We start from the raw sequence: 24205 nt of genomic DNA on the forward strand, positions 1-24205 counted from the left end.
CAAAATATAGTTCACTGAACACAGCTTGTGGGTGATGACTGAGAACAGGAAATCCTTGTATTTTCATACCTAGGGTATGAAATAGAGTAGAGAAAAATATGTTTACATATCTTTTTAAAAAGCAAGGACAAAGAACATTGTGTTCTTACCTACTGAGATTAACTCCACTCAATAACTGCAGTATTTTATTTCCAATTAGTAAATTGGCAATAGTTTAAAACATCTGAAGGCTTAAAGAGAATATACGCTTCTGATTTTATTTCTCTGTGATTTTCCTTTCAAAATACAATATAATCAATTCTGCTTTATTTATCATGTTCCTTCATTAATTTTAATTACTGAAGTCATAGTATTTTAATAATAAGAAGCCTTTGAACACAGTGGAAAATCAGCATCAATAGGATAAATAAAAGGCTCTGCAGAGTTCAGAGGCTCTAATTAGAAGTCTGAATCTAATACATCTCTCTCCCTAAGTGATATTGGATTTTATACATGATTTATAAGATCTTAAAAAGATCTGGAAAAAAAAAAAAGTAAAACACTGTTGAAACAGTAGATTCCATAGAATTTTTGAAAAGAGTGTTTGAATTCACTTGAATGTATATTAATTTATCAGGAACTTTTCTGCTTTTTCTGGAATACTTGTTCTTTTTTCTGAACAATGACTTTTTAAAAATGAACTATTGATGAATAATTAACATCCTTTTCTAAGTAGCTTCTTTCTTTTTAAGATTTTCATGAATAAGAATCTTTTTGCTGAGGTAGGTTTTGAATATTTGATTAAAGGAATGAAGGACATCCATACTTCTATCATGAGGTTATAACTGTCCATGCTGGTACTGATAATCATTTCCTCAAATGATGAAAATAAGAGGGTTTTTTGTATGTCTAACAATTACTTATTGGGAAGAAATGAACACAGTATTTTATACTACCCTTCTGTACATAGAGTTAGATCTTAAACATCTTGTAAGCATTCTGCACTTCAGTTAAATTTTTAAGGTACATGTGAAAAAGAGCTTGGGATGAAAATGAATATGTGACTACTCTGAGATAATGGTGCTTAATGATTTTGAACTGAGAGTGACTTATATTCCTGTTTTAATGATTAATCATTCTTGCTCTTTATTGGTCTGTTCTCACTGGAAGTTAAGTTGATACATAAGTTCCTCAAATGCAAAGAGAGAATATGTAATGAGTAGTAAAAACCTAAACATTTCTGTAGGAAGAAAACGTAGAACATAATACACAGAAAAAGTGCAATGGGTTGGATCCTTAGCTGTTAGTGGAGAAGAGAGATTTACCAGTTAGTGAATTAAGGTCCAGGATAAGCTAAATAATAATACTAATAATAAAACAAGCAACAACAACAACAACAACAAAACCACAGAAAAACACTCAGCTATATATCAGTCTGGTAACTGAATGTGCTTTTTCTCATAAATATTATTCAGAAAAACTTTATTTTTCATGTAATTGTTTTAAAAGGGGAGAGGAGCATTAGTCTTTTTTGAAATTTGAATCCAGACTAGCATGACTATCTGAGACGCTTCCAAAGGGAAAAATGAATATGTCTATGCAAATTAGAATGTTTTGTACAGAAATAGTTATATAGTAGTTAATATGTTCATTTTATATTTTTTGTTCCCCTGTAAAACTTCTGAAGTTAAAATGACTTTCTGGAGAAAAAAAAAAAAGTTTATTGAACTTTTGTGATATCTGCTATATTCCAATAATTCAGTTCATGCAGAACTGCCATTGAACAACTCATGAAGCATCTTCATATGTACTTATGAACATTGCTTTAACAGGGTGTAGAATTTAATATTCAGAGAGGATTCATCCCTGTACTAGGCAATTGAACCTGTATAAAGATGTAAGGTACTAGTTCCTGAGAGAGAGGTTTATGCATACCAGAGTATAGAAAGCGTTGAACTGGACAAGGGACAGCATCAGGCTGTGAAAAATGTATGTCAACCATAGCGTTAGAAGTACCCATATATAGCAGTATACCAATCTTGGCATACAGGGTAGTTGAGAGATTAAGAGAGTTTGAAATGCAATATTCTTTGTTTATACTGCAGAACAGTGAATAAACAGCTATCCACACCCAAGCTTTACACTGCTTAAATAGCAGAGGTAGTAATTTAAGAGCAACACTGTAGGACATGATGTTGTACATGGTTGGGCTGATATTTGGAGAAGCCTTTTTCAAGGTTATTCTCAGTAATAATGCTGCATTTTCAAAGACAAAATTCTACAGTAAGGAAGACTTTGTTTCAAAGGCTTATATTTTTTAGCAGTGTCATATGATGACCTGCTTACAATCCTTCGTGTGAACATATGTGTTTAAATGAAGTTTTGAACTAGTTTTTGAGACTGGCTTGAATGAGAGAACTTGAAGATGGGGTATGTAAATAAGACTGAAAAATTATTACTATCAGAAAGTGGCAGAATTAGACTTGCTTATGGAATTTTCCATGAAGCAAGTTGTTTTCTACATTAACAAGGAAACTTTTTATCTTAACTTGTTTGTTTCACCCAAAGGAGGAAACTTATTGACTTATTCAGAACAAAAATGCAACAGAATTGCTTGCCTTAAGTAAGACTTGAAATTCAAAATGCTTCCTTTTGATGCAAACTTAAAATGGCAAACACAAAAATATAGTTTTAAAAATTCTTATGTTTGATCAGTTGTTCCTCCATTCTAAAGTTTTGCATTTTTTCCTCCAAATATAGTATTTGTGCATTGAATTCCATCCTAATTTTTACAAGATCACTTTTTGACTCTGATGCTGCGTTTATAACCCTTCCTTGGCACCATGTTTTAGACTGTATTTTTTTAGTACATATTTTACAACATCAATACATTTATGTAATAGATTGATCTGATTGTTTTCTATTCTTTCTCCCTGTCACATTTGGTTTGTGCTGTCATCTTCATTTGTGTATATGCTTCTTGAGTTTCCTTCTTACCTTAGGCATTTTTTCCAAGCCTACCATTACTTCTTTTTCCTGGGGACTTTCCTTATTTTCTTCAGAGTCCTTCTAAATACTGACTAGTTTCATACTAACATTCAAGAGTAGAAGATATTTGTGCTGTTTATTTAGTCAGAATATTTTGTATGTAGTATGCTTAGCATTTTGTAATAAGCATTCAGGCCAGAAAGTGACAAAGCTAAGTTTTTACAGTCAGTATTTACAGTTGTTTTAAAGCATATTCAGTATTATACAATCCTAATGTTCAAGACAATTCTGTAGATTTTTTGCACTGCTTCTTTGGAGTGCAACATGAACAAAAATGCACAGCAAAGAAAAAAAAAATCTTCAGTGTAGATAAGAAGGATCCAATGCCAAAGGATAGACATGATGTTACAGGAGATACTTTCCTTCTAATACCACGGTCATGTGTGGGCTCTTTGTTTTGTTTTTAAGCAATTCCCACACTCTATTGTCTTACAGCTTCAGAGTCCTATCTAGTAAGAATTAGAAAGGCTATGCAGTGCTTGAGAGATACCAAATCCTGGTGCTTAAATTGGAAATGTAGGTTACAGAGAGAAAGTCCATTGCAGAGAAATGTAGTTGGCTGCAATCCTGTCATAATTTTTAGTAAAATAAAAGAAGGAATTCTGCAACTGATTTTGAAGCGCCAATAGCATCAATTTTGAGTACAATACTAAGTCAGAATTGTACAGACTACAAAAATAATTGCTAGTGTAAAAATTGCCAAAATAAGCTTTCTGCTGTGCTTTATGAGCTTAGTTGAAAGATTTCACTTGAATATTATTGTCCCGGAGGTTACTTGTTAGGATGTAAATCATATTTTTTCCTGGAAAAGAGGATAACTGCATGCTTTGAGTTTTTTCTTGATTTGAAGTTTAAATTTTTAGTGGAAGATAAAATTCACCTTCTTTCAATTCATACACTCTTTTATGTCAATTTATTGTACATCTATAGCTGTTCATCTTCTATTTTGCTTTGTAATAAGTATCTTTCCTGGATAGATATTTTTCTCTGTTACATGCAGTTTCTCTTCTCCCTCACCCTGGAGTCTCTAGTGAAGTAGCTGTTAAGGAGTCAGCATTTCTTTTGATGCTAAGATATTCTGCTGAGAGATTATTTTGATGCTAAGGTGTCTAATATGTTTTTATATTGTACATTTGGAATATGTAGAAGCTGGTTCCAAAGGCTACTCCTACTACAACACGTTTAAAAATGTGAAAATTTCAAGTACTTACATTTGTATTGTAAGTACAATCATTCCTCTGGGTGGTTACTGGGCATTGCAGCTGTGTGTTAGCATGATCGAATCTTGTTCCTACCACTGGTATTTTTAGATTCTCTCTGCCCATGGATGATAGAAAGTATTCTTTTCTTAAGATATTCCTCTTAGTGAACACATTATGATGCTGAGTCTGATATTGGGCCACTACCATAAGAAATTATTCCGAGGTAAAAGATCTGGAACTTTTTCCACTTCTGCTATTTGATCTTATGGCAAAATGATATTAAATGTGTTAAAAGCATTAATTAAGTATGCAATCAGTGTTCAGGTTAATTCATCTGAAAATGCACTCCTGGCTCACTGTACATAATCTCATCTTCTTACTTTTATTTATAACTTGTCAGAACTTCTGACTTATTTTGCATGCAATGTAATTTTTTGTTAGAATTCTTTTCCTCCTAATTTTACATAACAGAATGTTCATTCCCAGAATTGGTCTTTGTATCTCAGATTTATTTCTTAAGCATTATCATGGACTAACAGGATAAAGTTGTGTATTAAGTTGAAAATCTTAAAAGCAAGCAGAGTAAGTTAGAGGAGGATATAGTCTGCAAAGCTTGAACTTATTTAGGAGTGCAGTTCTGAGGTTAGTACAGATAGTGACTTTTGAATTAATTTCTTATGGATTGAAAAGGAGTTAGTGGCACTTGAGTTTTTATTGTTTTCTGGGAAGATATAGAAACTAATCTTGGCCAAACTACAAAGAAACATCTAGAGTTTTGTAGGCTTCTGAAGAGGACTATTTCCATACACAACCAGGATGAAAATATACAAATAAATTTTAAAATGTTTCTGTAGTTCAGAAATAGTTGACTGAAATATGTTGATTTCCAGACTGAACTTCTGAGATGCCTAACACAAACTAGATCACATTGCAGCAGAAGGATGCACGTTTCTGTTCCCATTGGATGTACTAGTAATGCTACTTTTACTTTCTGATCCTAACATTTCAAAACAAAACTGCTACAATCAGTTCTTAAATGCTTTCTTTCTTCTTTCACATCAGTTTAGTCCTTGTCCTGACCCAAGTAACTGCCAAATGAAAGGCTGACAAATGAATAGTGATGCTTCAAAGAGGTCTAACATGAATACAGTGAAGAAGGCCTTAAAGAAAAAGAGTAAATTGGCATGATGGTAGTGTGAATTTCTTTGTGTCTTGTTGATCTATAGACAAATACATTTTTATAATTTAAAACAGTTGGGAGTAGAGAAATATTTGATGGCGGCATAAAAGTCTACACAACAGGAAACAGAAGAAAAATACGAACATTGAATATGGCTCAAAGTTACCTTAGCTTTAAACTATGGAAAAAATATTCATGTAATTACAAGTACTACCTCCAATGAGCAAAACTTTCCATTGAAATAATTTTTTTAACTTAGGATAGTGTACTACAAATCTTTTCTGCTCTCCAATTGTGATACTCTTTTTCATGTGCATGAAAACGTTACATTAATATGGAAATATAAAATGAACTATAGAGACTCAAAATGTCACTGATATTTGTTTGAACTATATTTGTTCATCTGGAAGTTAAAGAAAATAAGAAAACTAATAGCTATTTTGTATCAATCATATTTTAATAGCTTTTAAAAGAAGCAAGGGGTTAAAATGTGACCCAAGCTAAATCTATTAAACATAAAATGGCTAGAATGGTTTTGACAAGCTCATTAAAATTAATAAGAACATTTCAATAGTACAGACTGGCTGCCATAAATTATTCAAGAAAAGAAATTATGCCGTTCAACAAAGCATGTATTTTTTATTAAAATGGCAGGAAAACTTTAACTAGAAGCTAATTTCCATTTCAATCTGAATTACTAGTTTTATTTTCTTGGAGTTTCATAATGAAATCAGCTACAGTAAACACACCCTGTATTACAGCATTGTGTATCAGTTAACTTTATTACATGGTGTAGCCATGGTTACGAGTCACTGAAAGAAAAGAGACAAAGACATGACAGCAGTTTGTTGTCAGCCATGAAACCATAAATCAAATCTATTTTTATATCTTTTTAGACATGGGCCAGAGCTACTAACTGCTTGTCAGGCTTCAGTGCACGTGCATTTGTACATGTGTGCAGTGTGTTATGTGACAAGGAGGAACATGAGCCCACTTGCAGGATGACATGCATTGAACGTTAGGTGTGAAATATGTGTTGATAATTCCTATCCAGTCTATATATGCCTGTGTAATGCAGGAACGTAAAAATGAACGCGGAATTCCTATTTTTGTGAATTTGGTGCTCTGTTGCTGGAGATTCCTATTATAAAATCTTCCATGAAATTTAAAATCTGAATTTCAAAATGTTTTATATATTTTCTCCTATTAATCCTGCTGATAGGTTGTGATAATTAGGAAAGTATTCCAAAAATCCTGCCAGAATTCAAGAAGCTTTTGGACAACATTGTTAGAAATATGATTTGATTTTTATGCAGTCCTGTGTCTTAGAGCAAGGAGTTGGACACTGATCCTTCCAACTCAGGATGTTCTATGCTTCTAATTCCCGGTATAAAATGTGTATGTTTGGAACTGCGTTCTGAAAATCATTTTACCATCTGATTTCCTTTTTTCTTTTTGATAGACAAACTTTACAGTGCCCTTTCAAGATCTCTCCTTTTCCTGTTTCTGTTAGCTCTTTCCTCTCTGGAGATGGACTCAGCAAGAGGATTCAGCATTTCACGTTCGTTCTTGTCTAACACACAAGAGCAGAACTATGCACAATGAAAAGTGGTCTCAATCTCTTCTTGACACGTGCTGACAGTGTGCTGCCTCTCCTAGAAACAGGTCTTCAGTATATGTAGGGATTGTATTTACCTTTAGCATTATACTGATAAATAATGATGCAGCAGTAAATATTTCTGATATTGTTATGAGTTTCTTCAGTACAGAATTACCACATTTTCTATCTTGAAGTTAAATACTCCAAAATGTTTTCAGACATATCTCTCTTCAGACTTTTTCTGCTTCTTTCCTTACTCCTCATGCATGAGCATGGATCTTACATGGATCTTACTCCTGTTAACACTTAGAGGAATGTATTTCTATTTCTAATTGTATGTCTGCATCTTAAATAATTTGCATCCCTTCATCTCTGAAGGGGGCTAAGATACAAGTGAATAATGCACAGTTTTTCAGGAATTTCTCTTCTATTACTGTAACAAGGTGATTTGATTTCAGGTTCAAAAGTATGAGGTACAACAACTTTGTAGCTCTTTTATGACGCCTGCTGGTTAAATCAGCACTTGCATTACAGTGCTAGCATGTGATAAAAATCCCAGCTGGGATCCTTCCAATTCTATTAAACTATTTCAGATTCTCAAATTTAATTATTCTGCACTGGCCATAATCTGACCAAAGGACAAAATTAAAATGGGTGATAACATTTCTGGAAATCATACTATCAAAACTGGACTCCTAAATAGTCTGTAATCATGCTGAAGGATTTGGAATGTTTTAAGAAGTTGAAAATCCTTCATCTTTTCATTTGGGAAGCTGCAGTACAAGGGGCTTTGGTAGAAACAATGAAGTAGTAAATGCTTAATGGACAATAAAGTCAGTGAGCATGTAGGTTTTATATATGCCTATGAAAAAAATCCTTCACCTAGGAGATGTGCTCAGTATAACGCAGTAATACACATCCCAGTAATAATATGACCTTTTTTTTTTTTTTTTTATTACGAAGAATCTGTTGGCAATAGTGATGGCTAATGATAATCTTTTGCTTAAGCCTTAGATAAGGACAAAATCTGACATTTGCATTCTGTAAGACAATTGTTTTTCTTATATTTATGATACTCTCATTGTCCAGGGACAAAGGATGAAACATAGACACTGCTTTTCTATTCTTGCAAATTATGCTAATATTACACTAGATTACTAATTGTTACATTTTTTGTTAACCACTAATAGTACATGAAAAAATTGATATAAAATATCAGTCAATATTAACAATGTGAGCACTTTAAATTGTCAGATTATAAATGATCGTTTATATTGATGTCTTATTAAAATAAGAACATTATAAAGAACATATTAAAATAAGACATTAAAGGAGCATAAAGACATTAAAGGAAGTATTTTCATTTTATCAGGATCTTGTAATGATACAGGCTGTTTCAGAAAGCAAGTCAGGTATTTGGAGGAATTATCATTACTATTATTATTATTCATTTTTAATCTGGATTATATAGGTTTTCTTCATGAAAGTGGACACTGAAGGAGTCTCAGAACAAGCTGATACCTGGTATTCTTGGTTCAGACATAAGATCAAGCCTCTGTACTGCTTAGAACAAGAGGAACAGTGGATAACGGTTTTCTTCCATTGACACATTTTCTGAGATGCACCCGAGATGCTCAAATAATTTGTTCTGATTTAGGGTAAAGTGTAGATTTATATGGAAATAAGGAGTGATTTCAATTGGGCTATTTTTTTGCCAGGGTATTGAATGTTCACATTTTCAGGAATTTAGTTCACTGCAGGTAAGACCAACACACCGACATGAGCAACCTAGAGGTGCTGGATGCTCTGCAGAGACTGCCATGCATGGAGCTCTGCATAGGAGCCTCCTGCTCCTTTTCTTGGGAACAGCTTCTAAAGATCCTTTGCTTCACAGTGGCTTTGTTACACAGAGTTGTTCTGTGAAAACAGTGTACCTCCCAGGCTTTTATGAAAGGATAAAGTAACTGCCTTTTACATGCATTAGTTTGGATGGGATATTGATTAAATGCCATCTCATTTTTTTAAATTAAACCCATCTGTTGAGTTCAGCAGCTTACTGATTCTACTTACTGAGCCCTGTTTCATCAAGTAGAGATAATTTGTATTTTAAATGTTGAATATGCAAAGTTTGCTTTATACCTTTATACTTTGTCAGTCTCGGACACAGTTGGCAACTCACCGTAAATGCGCTAGAAAAGAAATAGACATTTCTTTCTTCCTTTTCTGTTTAACTACTCAGTATTTTAACAAACAGCTTTTATATTCAGTCAGCCAAATTATAGTTGTATTGGTAGGTTCTTTATGATCAACTCCCTTCCTGTCTTAGCTTATTTTCTGTTTGTCTGCCTTCACTGTTTAGCTGAAGTCTGCAGCATCACCTTTCACTCAGGAGTAGGAAACACATTCATTCTAAGAAATAAAGCTCAGGGTTTTCTCATAGTCGCACATATATTTTACACCCAATAAAAAACATAGCACAGAGCAGATTTGTCTCTTTACAGACATTTTGTAAAGACTGCATTCTTTACAACATTTTTTTCCCCTCAGTTCTGTGTTTCTCAGAGATAAACATTTCATTTAAGAGACAATGTTCTATTGAGTGAAATGTAAATCACAGCTTTGATGCTAGATAAGAAACTGGATTTTCTGCAGTTCAGTCATATTGGCCTGTGAATGGCATGCGCTGTTTTGAAAGAAGCAGAATAGTCAGGCAGTCTTCCATAGGATAGGTGCTCTTTCCTTTTCAGTGAGGTCACCTTAGATTCCATTAGAACTTGAGTTGAATTTATTTCAATTATAAGGAAATACATTTCAGAATCTAATTGCTACTGACGTCACTGTTCTGTTTTAGAATGTCTTGGACTGTTCTAGTACGTTTTGGACTAAAACCTGATTTGTTTGAGATTTTCTTTACAGGCTATGTACTGTAGAAGGTGTAGAAACTCTTTCCTGACATAAAATGGAATAAAAATTGCATCACTGTGGGAATGTTAATGCCTAGCATGAAATTATACGTTTCCTATATTCTCTCTTCCTGCCTAAAGCCACTGGGTTGAGAGAGAACTGGTGAAAGAGGGTGTTTCTTTCTGTCGGAGGGAAGAGGAGGAAGCAACCAGGCATAATATAAATGTTTGTTTATGTGATCATTAAAAAAAAAAAAAGTTAAAAACTGTATTTTAATTATGCTGCACATAGGTTTAATACAGCTAAAATATTGACTGTAACATTGAGAATTGGAGAAATAATGTTGATTTCCATAGTTGCTATTTTGCTCTCACTCTAATGATACTATATGGCACAGCGGGGTATTCATTTCTTTATAGATGACTTTTAGTTTTTTGTATTTTACTCTCATTTTTTTCCAACATGTGAGATACAGTTATAGGTTTTGTTAGACACATAGGCCATCTTGTGGCAGAATGATAGCAGATGTTTTGAAACGCTTTTTAAGTCCAATTTTTTGAGATATTTCCAGTATTATTTGTAATATCTTCATAGATTGAAGCTTGATACATGCTGACAGCACCTGTTGGAATTGCAGCAAAATATTAATTCCTAAAAAGAAGGTACTGGTGAAAAAGGATCCAAGGACAAAATATGTCAGTGCACTAAGAAAGTGCAATAACACTTTCTGCTAATTAAAAAAATCCAGGCTACTAAATCTTCATTTAAGGAAAAAAATTAAAAGAAAGCATGATCATTTTATTGTGAAGATGCCTCATATATTCTATCATACAATTAAAATATTCAGGGTGAGACATTACTGGTTAGAATAATTAAAAGAATAAATACTATTTCATTTTATCTTTTCTCCCGCAGTGTGATTTTCACATTTATAACAGTGATTTGGAAACATTACAAATATGAGACCCCTGAAAATAAAATCTCCAGACTAACAATGTGTATCAAAATTATGTTTTGTCAGCAAGATTTGCAGAAATTCTTAATAGTTTAAATATTAATAAAGTTTAGATGGATAACTGTTAATCTATTTCCATGGAAACTACAACAGATATAGAGCTCACAATAACTCTAGGAGAGCAGTTTCTCAGTTACAAAGCACTATTTTCCAAAATAGTCACCACTATTAACTGATTTGCCCACATAAGCTGATAGAGATGCTCTTCATTTTGTGGTGTATGTCTGCCACCCTGGTGGCTTATCTTTCATGTCACTGTTGCCACTGCTGAAACACCACCCACTGTCTCACTGTTTTCACATCTACTGTTTGATCTCCACTAATTTTCTGCAAGTGTCGATGAATGTAATGTCAATGGGTACAACTTTTTCCACATGGAGGAATTCAGTGACACACCTTTGCTTCATACACACTTCCATGTCAGATGCCATTTTGTCAGACTGCCCCTCTGCTGCCATCTGTTGCATGGCAACAAAATGTAATGGAATATTGGCAGGATGGTTCAGCCACTACTGTCGTATCACCAATAACTGTCTATGATATTGTGGGCCAAATAGGAAGCCTTACTTTTGAAGTAACCCTTATACTATTTCAGAAAAAAACATAGTTATAAAAGGCCAAACCTGCTATTTCTCTGACTTTTAAAAACTAGGTTAAGATTACTTTGCAGAAATTATTTTTTAAAGTATTCAAATACATAGCTAAAGAATGTTATAAACACACCTATGTTATTATCTGTACCTTCAGTACAAGAGATCTATATGATGAATACAATTAAATTCGATTTTAGAATATATAAGAAGAAATAGTTCTTTTTCCAAATATGATGGTCACCTGAAAAAAAAAAAAAAAAAGAGAAAGAAAACTAAAGAGAACAACCAAGCAAATCATTAAATCATTGCTATGATGCTATGGTATTCAGGCAGCAGATCTGGTAATTTCTGGAAATAGTGTGACAATACTGAAATCTTCCAGATATTCACAAGGATATAAACATTCACTGAGAATATTAAAGTCAGTAATAATTACTAAAAGCTTTGAAGACAGAAGAAATTTCTTGTCTCTGATCCTTATACCGATCCATTTTTGTTTTCACTTAAGAATCTGATAGCTATTATTTCTGGACATATATGGAATGCTGCATAAGATTTTTATGTGAATATTTCACTTTTCCACAGGAGAAATGTTCACTCCTAGCAGGAAAAGGCATTGCTATTGTACTCTATTTTAGAAAAGAGAGTTCAAATTGACAAATAAAAGAACGATCTGATTCCTGACTAGTGTCGCTGTCAGAAGATATCAAGGGAATACTCACACTTCTCAACAAGAAAGAAGAAAAATTGGGCTTAGTTGCCACTGATTCTGTCAAGTGAACACTTTGTTTTCCCACTTAAAACGAAGTTCTTCTGAAAGATCCCTTCTGCCACTCTTCTGCAAATAGCGAGACAAGAGCTGCTGTTTGTCAGCTGACCTTGGAAGGGACTTTTGCCAGCAGCAAAGAAGCTCATAGTTCTGGTGTATTAAATTATCAGGGCACTTCAGCCTAACAAGCTGAAGCACACTCCGCCGAACAGGCAAGCGTAAAGCATTCAGTGATGTATTGTCTTCTGCAAGCTCTTCTGCAAGCCAGTACAGCAAGTTGTCCCATAGGGCCTCTGAAGGGCAAAAATTAGTGAAGTAATTGCATTACTCTCCTGTTATGTAAATCCTTTGAAAAGCTTTCTAGAGCTGCAGTCTCTGTGGGTGAACTCTCAAACTAAATGTGGCTTGTTTTATAATACAATGGAAACATCATCACTTCTTATTTCTGATATAATTTTTGGTAACTGCACTGAGATATGAAGTGGACTTAGTCAAAAGCAGATTTGGTGGTGATCTATAGCTCTTGGAACACCATGGAGATTGCAAAAAAAGGCCCAGGCATTTCCTATAAATGATACATTTGTTATACTGGAGCTTTCCATTACAAACTGAATCTTATTATATAGAAAATTGTATGCTGCTTAAGCACCCCAACCCAATGCCACCTTACAAGAGCTTATGCATCTCCTGGTAACCAAATTGCTCTTTTTATAAAACTTCCTGAATATGGCATTTTAAAAATGTCAGTCACAACTGAAATAAATCCTGTCAGTTAAGAAAGTAAATAGCTAAATTAATTAGTATTTATATTGATAAAGCATTATCTAAGTGTTCTTACCTGATGAATCACAAAAAATTCTTTTTGTGCTTTGTGGACGGTTGATCGACTTTTCACGCTATCAAAGAAAAAGTGTTGAAGAAAGAAATGACTAAAGCTTGAGGTGAAGGATATGGGGATATGTTAGAGCGCATCAGCAATGAAGAAAAGACGTACCTACGTAGAGCATTTTTATCACTGCTAAAAACAAAGCAACACCATCATCTCCTATAGATAGTAAACAACTACTAAAATAATACAATTATGTCTGTTCTCTCTGGATGTCTATTGTATCTTATTAAGAAGTCTGACTTCTGCAATTTTATAAAAGTTTCTTCAGTAGCTTTATATTCTGATGGGTACATAGGAAATTGGGGTTATAGAACATCTGTATGGAATCTTACTACGCTAAATGGACTCTAATTTCAAATGCTGCATTATCTTCTTACACTTGTGTACTTATTGTAACTGTGGGCACATCATATTGTTTCAAGGAAAATAACAATAGATGCTGCATACCTACAGAAATCAATAACCATAGAATCATAGAATCCTTAGAGCTGGAAGGGACCTCTGAAGGCCATCTAGTCCAACTTCCCTGCAGTGAACAAGGACACCACAGCTAGATCAGGTTGCCCAGGGTCTGATCCAGTCTCACCTTGAAAGTCTCTAGGGATGGCACATCAAGCAGAATACTAGGTAACCTGTTGCAGTGCCTCACCTCCCTCATTGTAAAAGATTTTTTCCATATATCTAATCTAAATCTACCTTCCCTGAGCTTGAAGCCATTTCCCCTTGTTCTATCACCACAGACACTGCTAAAAAGTCTGTTCCCTTCTTTCTTATAGCTCCCTTTTAGATACTGATAGACCACTATCAGATCACCTCAGAGCCTTCTCTTCTCCAGGCTGAACAGCCCATAGGTGAGGTGTTCCATTCCATGGATCATTTTTGTAGCCTTTCTCTGGATGTGCTCCAGCAGGTCCATGTCTCTACTGCACTGAGGGCCCCACATCTGGATGCAGTACTCCAGGTGAGGCCTCATCAGTGCAGAATAGAGGGGCAGGATCACCTCCCTAGAGATGTTGGTCACACACCCTTCAATGCAGCCCAGAATATGGTGTTGGTTTTCTGGGCTGCAGGGGCATGTTGCTGGCTCATATCCAGCTTGTCATCCACCATTACCCACAGGTCTTTTTCTGCAGCTCTGTGCTCAGTCTTTTCATTCCCCAGTTTATACTGGTAATGACAGTTGCCTTGACCCAGTTGCAAGGCCTTGCACATGGATTTGTTGAAATTCATGAGGCTCTGAATGGCATCCCATCTCTCTGGTGAATAAGAATATGATAATTCTAGAAATTGTTTTGTGTTTGCAGATGTATGTATTCATTTTACAAATTTCAACTTTTAATTACAAATCACTAAAGATCACCATCATTCAAATGAAAAATTTCACCATGTGCAGAGTTCTTCTTTCTTTCTCTTAACAGTGAAAAGTTAGAAAAGAATGTCCTTTTTCCTTATGACTGAGAAAGGGGAAACTCTTGTGAGGCTTATCTTGTTTCCTACTCCATATAGAAGAAGAAATTAAGTACAAGAACATAGAGCACAAGTGATTAACTTGTAAAAAGTGAAATTCTGCTCCTCTTTTGTTAAAACCTGTACTTTTCCTCTTCTAGTGCCAAAATGCCATGTACTTTTGTCATACATTCAATTGCATTACCTGCCTGTTTAGCCTTTCCCTGTGAGACTTGCTGGAGGTTTATTCACAGAGCTTTCCATTTCCATCTGTGAATTAATATCATGAAACTCAAACTGAACTTATTATTCTCCTTTTTCTGCTGGACATACTGAGCCATAATCCTGCTGATTACCTTTAACAGTTGCAGTATATAAAATGTAAAAATAACCATAACTGTGTTATCGATTCACCTTTTCAGGAGGTCTGTGGTTTTGGGAGGGGATTCTAGTGTGCACAGGAGGCTCAAAGCACACATTGCCCACACTGCAAAACAGTTCTGGGCTCTGCACATCTGAAGATTTAAGTTTTATTTGGCTTGTGTACTTCTACAGCAGTTCTGTCGTGCACTGTGTGAAGGTAGAGTAAAACGATTGAAAAGGACATTAAAATAAAAGGTAAATGGAGCTCTCTCCAGAAGGGGGCATTGTTTTTCTTCCAAGGCAGAGATTTCTTTGGCTTCCTTTTAAATATGCATTTATACTTAAACTTATTTTCATTCATTAATGAGAATTTAGAACCTCAAAGCTCTGCATGAGATTTTCAGAATTACTGTAGATGAACCCAATTACCAGTAGTTTGACTTTAATCTGAACTACTTTATGCTATCTAATGTTAAAACAGTAGTAAAAATGATAGGAATTGACAAGTATTGTCTGGTAATCGTGCAATAGTATTCTGTGTGTTAGACCAAAAACATTACATCTGCCTTTAAAGATTAAATACCCATAGTGAAGAGCTAAATTCACCCCTGATTCAGCTGCACTGGCACATGGCCCCACTGTTCTTGTTGACAGTGCAAGTAAAATACTGTTAGTGGTCAAAGCACTTTTCTAGTCTGGAAGGCCTTAAAATTAGCTAAGCAGCTGCCTTTTTGAAGCAGTGGATCACATGCTATTTTGCTGTTAGACAGTCATTAGTTAGGCATAACTTCAGCAGAATAGTAATTTGATAATGCTTGTATGGATTACACCACTATCTTTCTGCAAAGCACTCTGATTTCAGTCAGTAATACTAAAGTGCCCTGCAAATGGACCTTCAGACATGAACAGACTCTACTTGCATATCAAACAGGATTGACAGAAAAGGAGAAATTAACCTTTTAAACTCTTTAGTCCAGCTTTACAGTCATAAAACTGCCTTGAAATCTCAGTAGAAAATCACTGATATGCAGACACATACTTGACATCAGAACCTGATCCTCTGCATTTTCCTTGTGTTGAACCTGTTTGTCAAACCTCTTTCTAATGCTGAGAGAACAAAAGCTCCATGAGCAGGAATTGTTAGTTAAAGGTATCTATGAACTCAAACAAACAGAAGAAATGTGAATAGTCTTTGCTGTTTTGACTGTTTTGACTATTTCCTTCTACTTCCTTTATTCATTAGAAAGCACACCATAATGTGATGATACATCTAATTAAAATTTATTGATCACAGCATGGGTAGTAAATGTTGGATACAGTACCTATGTCAGCTTTGTTGTCATTACTTTATTCCATGCTAACAATTTTAGGATAATAAGATATGCTAAGTAATTAGAATTTCCTTTTTTTTCCTTAGTATTCCATGCAAACAGGATCATTATGTTTAACATATGGCTCTTCCAGCCAGTTCCTTCCTTAAGCTAATTTTTAACTGCTGCATTATCCTGTGAAAATGAATTCATCCTTTGATTATTTTGCATGTAAAAAATACGTTCTTTTTTACCACTAGTTACACCTGCCACTTACCAAAATCATCATTTTTGTAACCTACAAACCAATCTATAGCTTTTCCATGTTCCCTTCCTCCATAATTTGTAAGCATATACAACATTTCAACTTCTATCAAAATCGCCTGAAGAATTGACATTAATGTATTGTTTTTCTACCTGGAACCCATCCATGTTTCTGATCAGATTAGCCACATTCCTCCACTACCACCAAAAACTTTTTAACATCAAAATTATCTGTTTTACTTTCTAGACATTCACTATCATTATATTCAGTGATTCTTCACTGACAACTTTAGTGCTCTGAATATTTTTTGCGATCAGTAAATGTTCTGCTTAACTATTCAGAACTTTCTAATGAATACATTAGCACAAATCGGTGTGGGTTCTGTGTGGGACTTCACTAGTAATCATAACCCCTTTAGGAAAGCAACCACTTTTTCCTAGTCTGTTTTTCCTACTTTTCAGCCAGTAAGATAGCCAAAATACAATACTTTGTCATCTTAAAATTTCTATCAATTTGTTCAGTATGGAATTTTGTGAGCTGAGATGATATAAAGGAAGATGTTATTTCTATGCTATTCATTTTTCAGAGAGGTATTTCATTTTGTGTAAAATAGGAAGTATAAATCAAATAATGGAAAAGCTATCAATATGCAAATGCTTCCAAGCATTTTGATCTCATTTTTGGTTTAATATGTGCATTTAATGAAAATTTTTACTCCTTTGAAATATACCTCCAGCAGAAAAAAAAAAAAGTAATATTTGCAAGATACTGCAACACTGATTGAAGTGATACCTTCAATGGTTTTGTTGAGTATCAGGAGAGAAGAAGTATTCAGAAATGGCTTATTTCAAAAGTCTCAGTTGGACATTTAAGAACTAACATGTATAGCACTAGACTATATACACCAAAACTAACCTGAAACACTTGATGATTACCTTTGTGGTTTAATACATATGCAGTTCAATTCACTAAATCTTGTTTTTATTACTAAGGAAGGTTAAGAATAAAAATGGGATTGAAGAGAAGCTAGTGGGTAGAAGAAAACTGACTGATGCCTAGGCTGTTGCTGTTTAGTTGTTGTTCCTTTGTGGGTTTCAGTTTTTGCTTGTTTGTGATCTTCCCCACTGGAACCTCAAGAGTTTGTATTTCCCTTTCTGTGATTACATGGTGTGTTCTGTGGAAAAGCAAAGAGAATGAAAGTAAATGATTTCCCTCACCTTCTTCCACCCCTCAATTTACATTTTATATGGAATTTGTCACTAAAAGAGACCTTTCTGCATTTTACTGTTATTAATTTTTATTTGGGTGAATAGAGATGAGAGAGAAATCAAGAGGTATGCTTATGGAATAGAAAATGTATTTGCAGATGATAATTTGAGGAGATTGAACTAAACTAAATTCAAAAAGGAGGAGTGGAACTCTATGACACCTGAGATTCAGACCGTGTGCTACCTGCAGATTCTGAGATTAAAATGTATGCAAATTTGATAGCAGTAGTCTAATGGCAGCATTCTGTACAATGAAGGGTGCTGATAACTAGACTTTGAAAAGATTGCAATTTGATTTAATAATATTAAATGTTACTTTATGCAAGAATGACTTTCACCAGTGCTGGAGACAGTTGCCCACATGGCTGTATTACTTATCAAAGATCACAGGAAAATCGGGTGATGGGAGAAAAACAGGTTTCATGGACCATTTATGCTCCTACAACTTGCAATTTTATGCTCCCAAAACAGGGATACAGAGAGACTTAACTGAAACTTAAGTTAAAATTTCTCGTGGTCATAGCAGCTGGGGAGGCCAAAAGTGTGAAAAAGTTCTGCTAAGTACACTTTTTTCTTTTCTGCTGATGGTTTGATGAGAGTTCCCCATCTGCTAAGAAAATTTCTAAGAGTGTTTATGCATTGCTGATGGATCAGAACTGCTCCATTGGTGACTCCTGAGGTTATCTGTAGTGGAAAAATTGTATCAAGATCCTTCTGTTTAACAAATATGTGTAAGGGAGAAAGGGAAAGATTTGTAATGTCATCACTTGAGAAACTCACCTTTGGTAATGTCAGTGGTAATTTGCACAGTGGAGACTGGTGTTGATAATTACTGTGTGGCAAGGGCTGTTTCCATTCCTTGGTTATCATCCCTCTGGTAATTTTGTAAAACACTGCAGTTCCTTTGTAGTGAGGGGAGCTGTGGTTACCAAACTCATCCAGTTCTTTAATATGGAGTTCTAGTCTGGGCTTTCTTTGTGAATGAAAAATCAGCCTGTAAGCTCTTCCAAAATCTTTTCCATTTTCTGCAGACCATGCAAAAACAATCAAACAGAACACTGGTTTTTTACATTGTATTTGGATGTGTGGCGTCAAAAATAATGCATTAAGGGTACTTAAATAGAACTAATTATGTAATAATCTGTTGTTCTTTGTCTTTATTACTACTCTGTATTGAACATTTGAGGCTTAAACATTCCTGCCTGCTTCGGTAGTTTGAGTGTCTTAACAACAACTAGCTTTCCTAGCCTTTGAAATGTTGGCATGAGGAACAGGTGATGAGGGCTGTGCTACAAGTTGAAAAGTAAGGAACATGGAAGATGACAAAACATATAATACAAAGAAAAATAAAACTGTGTTGGGAATAGAAGTATATACTTATGATTGTTCAGGATGGATGTATGCCTATCTATAACAGCAATGAGATCAGAGGGGTGTGTTCCTTTTTAGGATTTGTAATTCTGTGTGACATGATACAACTGTAACACTATTCTTGCCATAGATAAGCAGGTGTTCTTTCAATCTGGAGGCTTTTCTTTTGGGAGAATAATCATTTCTTTAGTATGAATGGAGTTTTCAATGGACAAATATTGTATCAGATATATAAAATATTTATGGGGCAAATACAGGTGTTTGCAAAGCTGGCAGAAGGGACTGTGTGTAATTTGGGGTAAAAAATTTTCTGATATTTACCTCTTCTTTTAGGTGAATTGTTGAATGATGGAAGCCAGTTCATTGAATGCTCCAGACTGCTAGAGCAAATGATACAGCAACTCTTGCATCATTGCAGTTTATAGTGCAACTCACAGAAAGCACTATTTCACCCTGGATTTCAGTGTCAAACTTTGCTCACTTGAAGTGAATTTTAACAGAATAGATATTGGACTGTTTACTTTTGTTTAGAATCTGTTTAATTGCTATCAAAAGTTTTATAATTTAAAAAGCCATCATTCCATTGATGGAATCCTGTCCTTCTGAAATACAAGAGAAAACAGCAGCTGCTTCCAAGGGACCAGGTTTCACAGAATGGCAGAGGCTGGAAGAGATCTCTAAAAATCATCTTGTTGACCAGCTCTGCTCAAGGCACTGTGACCCAAACCATGTCGCTCAGCTTGTTGTTATTCTAATACATTTTATTTGTCAGAGTTGTTGCTTATGCTGTTCTGTACACTTACTATTCGTAAGCTACAAAACAGTGAAATAACTAAGTAAGCTGTGACTAACTACAATCTATTGATGTTCACATACAGATTTTTGGACAGCTGAGGTGATTGATAATGTACTTTGAATAATGTACATTGAAAAACATGAATTGATTACCATACCTGAAGCAAATATATTGCCTCTAAATTGAAAATGAATCTGCTCTCCTTCTCTTAAAGGAAACTGCTGTGTAGGTTCTGGGGGACCAAAGTAGCCTTCTTCATGGAGATTTTGAATTTCCCAGGTCAATTCCTTGGATGCAGTTAGTAAAACTATTATTTTATATGGGTTTTCTCTTTTCCGATACAGTATCACATTTGACATTGTGCTACAAACAGCTTCCTCCAGAGCCTGAGCAAAGAGGAGGAGATAAGTGTTTTCCAAGAGGAATGAAAGGCGAATGACCACAAAGCTGTATTTTAAAAAAGACAAGAAAGTGAATACCTTTATCTTAAATCTTTTCATCATCAGATAAGTATTAGTTATGTAAAAAACTACAGGCTCACTCTCTCTAATGCAATTTTTGCTGCCTCTTTTAATTACTGTTTCATATGAAAGGGAGAAAGCATGCCTGATTCTGTAGAATATATTGGCTCCGTATCTATGAATTAAAATAGATATGATATTTCTTTTAATTAAAGAAAGAGAACATTTTTTTAAAAAGAAATTTCAAAAAATATTCTTGTCTTTTATTTAGAGACCAAAATCACACTGTCAGTTTAAGATTAGTATCTGTATTTCCTATCTCAAGTTTTGTGCACAACCCATAGATGGAAAAAAATATTTATAAAAAATATACTTTCTGTAATTACGCCTAACAAATCTAAATGATCTTATTCTACGAATTGCATGAAAGAGATTCCGGCAAGTTAATAATGCATAGTGAATGATTTCTTAAATCTATTAACTTCCATTGATTTATGTACTTGGAAGAAAATATTTTAGTAAATAAAATTTGTGTTAATTTTTTCATACATTACCTTTCTAAATGTTCGTTTAGATCAAATGACACAAGACCATTCTGTGCATTCTGGATAACAATATCATCGAAGACCATCCACTCATCTTTGTTTCTGTGACCTAATAATTTGAAAGTATCACTGAAACTCTCTCCATTCTTTCTCAAAGAGGCAGTCATAGCCCTGAAAAGCCACAAAATGATGACAATTAAAAAAAAAGAAAAAGATATCCTGTAGGAACCATCAGGCTTGTATTTGTAGAATTGCTTTCTCTTGTTTTCTTTGGTGGCCTCTTGTGGCTTTATCCACCTTGTTGAAAACCTCCTTCTGAAATTTCTCCAGCATACATAAAGAATGTATCTTTAAGAAATCATCAGGATATTTTTTTTTTTTAGTTTTCCCATTTGTTATATTTTAAAAGTCTCCAGAAAGAAAAAAATAAGGAAAAGGTTTCTATCTAAATCAATCTAGCTTAATCTATTATTTAACATCATGTAGTAATCACTATGGATTATTTTTGAGACATCCATTGAGTATTAGATTCTCTAGAAGTAGGTGTCTGAAATGGGTAAAACAAGGTAACCCCTTTTCCTCCACAAGCAAATGTTATTCAGTAAGTAAATGTTATGGCACAAAGAGGGTTAGAAAATAAGACATGACTGCTCTCCATTACCTCTTTCAACCAAAAAATAAGAGAAGATACTCTTCAGTTCAAGTGATTACTTTGATAATACACTTTGAATCAAGCAACTGCATTGTGAAATGCTCCAGCTAACTTAGCCTAATGAATGAAATATAAGTTGTGTTTTTTTTTTCTTACAGAAGCCCATAACTTTCCTCTCACTCATACTTTCTCTTGCAGATTTTTTAAACTGGATGTGAATAACCCCATGACCTCAAATGATATTTATACATCAACATGCTATATGGATTTTCTTGGTGAAGTTATAGCATAAGAAGAGTGTGGATCTGCTCTAGTATTTCTAACAATATTTTTTGCTGTAGCAGGCTCGATTCACAAGGCAAGTCATCAAGTTAAAAAATTATTAATGTCTGTTAAAATTAATTACATCCGGTGTTCTTCTTATGTTGAATTTGTTGTGAAGTTGTTCTTACCGAGGATGATATGCGGCAGCCACCTTCTTTACTGTAGCAGTAATGGCTCTCACTTGCTCTGTCTCCTCCTCCTGCCTTTTTTTTTCTGGGTTTGGAGGACAGGGTAGAGTAATGGTGACTGAGTTGTTAAATGGTTGGGCTGAAGGATGGTGGACATAAACCAGTGCACTGGTAGATACCACTGAGAGGTACATGTCGTGTCTTGCTTTCAGTGTGGAAATTAGTGATGGTTCAATTGGATGAATCTAAATACAGAAAGCAATTGTACAATTAATTTGTGAATGAATAAATGTCTCCTTACATGCTTGTTGGCTTTGTTTGTTTGTTTGTTTTTAAATAAATTTGTTTAACTTTTGAAATTAGATGAGATTATCAGAAAGGCTGTAGGCTCCTCTTTGTACCCAAAGAACAACCTTAGCATTGTATTAGCAATTTATACAATGCACAGCTAAGTGCCTGAATGTAATAAATAGCAGGAACTTTTACTGACTTAAATGCTGTGATTGTTTTGTTTTGTTCCTGTTGTGTGTTCAAGTTTTAAAACTCCTGAGCCTCCTCAGAGTTTGATAATTTTTCAGTATTTTCAATTTCTTTAATGATGTTAACTTTAACTTCTCTGAAATATATGTTGTATCTCAGAATAAATGTGGCTATGGGGGTGGGGAGGCACAAAGAATAACTGAAGCAAATGTTGAGATTATTCTCAGCCTAACGCTAAGAGCTAACAAAATCTGTTGCAGTGCCTGGTAGAAATGAAGGTCAGATGAAAAAAATTGTTCCGTTAACTTAAAAACTGGGCCAAACTGTTTAAGTTAGGGGCTGATGCTTACGTCATTGCATAAAATAATTGTTTTTCTCTGAAGCACGTCAGACAAAGGTCAGTTGCTCTTTGTAGCTGGAGATACTGTGTTGACTACTTCCTGGCTGTATCATGTGGTTTTAACAAAGCCGACAGAAACCACTTGTTGTGAATGTAGGGTGTTGAATTGCCACCACTTTTCATAGACATCTAATAATGGAACAAGTTGCCCTTTAACACAGTTGTGTCTTTTCTTCAGAACTGGTCAGATAACACAGAGACTAGGAATAAGTACTGCCTATTTCATCTCACCTTTAACATCATGGTTGCTGGAGAAGTGAACGTTTCCGAAGGGTAATAGAAAGAGATCCTAGAATCCATGCTCAGGTTTTGTGAGAGTCCTGCTGTTGGAACGGTAAATGTTTCTTTCTTTAAACATGACAACACAGAAAAAACACCCAGCTGATAAACTTTCACTTCCGCAAATGTTTCCTGTGTAAAGAGAATGTGGGGTAGAGTACGTCAGAGAGAAAGGAAGCTGTGCTTTGCAGTGGTTTAGCATTTTGAGAGAGGAATATTAATTATACAGCAAAATGTGAAACATAATTAAGTAAAGTATTATTGGCATGACCAGTTATCTGATGATTTCTAGTCATCTTCTAACGTCATTCATTTTGTGGTATATGGCTGAGGAAATGAGCTCATCAGCTGGGTGATGGGTCTTGCACAATATGATTACTTCTGTGGTTAAAAAATAAAGAAAAATCCTGCGTTTCTTTGAGATGGAGTTTGGATTCATAAACAAAAAATACGTTACTTCTTTGTGATCTGAATGCAAAATAATTCCCCTTAGGTTTTTACTTTTAACAAAGAATGGTACATATTACATCTATTTACAAAAATCACCAGTGACTACTCAGCCAGTAGTTCAGTTAACTGTTTAGAAACAGGTTACCAACCTTGTGGTTTCCGTGGTATCCTTCCAGAGAAATGGGAGTTAAGTAATTTGATTGAAAGTTCATGTCTGTCACCTTCACTTTAATCTCCCGATAATTTCCTCTGAAGCGTGAAGTAAATGGGATTGCAATGTTAATAGGAAAAGGGATAGTTTTATCATAATCAGAGCATTCAACACTGACAACATTGCTGATCAGCTCCTCAAAATCATCCACCACCAAGGAACTTGTGTCATTGACTATTGTACAAGTCAGATTCTCCAGGGCAGTTGCAGGGGCTTTAATAAAGCAAACTACTTTATGTTCACTCCTACCACTCTGTTCCATTACAAATCTGGAGGA

General features: G+C 34.7%; 1 protein-coding gene across 4 annotated transcripts in view; it reads right to left on the reverse strand.

Moving 5' to 3' along the window:
• Window positions 1–1097: 1097 nt before the first annotated feature.
• DTHD1 (death domain containing 1) overlaps window positions 1098–24205 on the reverse strand; it is a 31594-nt gene continuing 8486 nt past the window's right edge. For 2 of the 4 annotated variants that reach the window (XM_031553161.1, XM_019614906.1), the window contains exons 2-9: window positions 23867–24197; window positions 23220–23399; window positions 22109–22353; window positions 21014–21175; window positions 20156–20445; window positions 18612–18856; window positions 13129–13186; window positions 11772–12583 (exon numbers count right to left, since the gene is read on the reverse strand). In XM_031553161.1, coding sequence (XP_031409021.1) covers window positions 12294–12583; window positions 13129–13186; window positions 18612–18856; window positions 20156–20445; window positions 21014–21175; window positions 22109–22353; window positions 23220–23399; window positions 23867–24190 — 1794 coding nt within the window. In that variant the 5' untranslated portion in view covers window positions 24191–24197 and the 3' untranslated portion in view covers window positions 11772–12293. The other 2 variants (XR_002114470.2, XM_019614909.2) reach the window with 2 other exon arrangements.

The sequence above is a fragment of the Meleagris gallopavo genome, chromosome 4 (assembly GCF_000146605.3).
Source record: "Meleagris gallopavo isolate NT-WF06-2002-E0010 breed Aviagen turkey brand Nicholas breeding stock chromosome 4, Turkey_5.1, whole genome shotgun sequence".
Taxonomy (NCBI): Eukaryota; Metazoa; Chordata; class Aves; order Galliformes; family Phasianidae; genus Meleagris; species Meleagris gallopavo.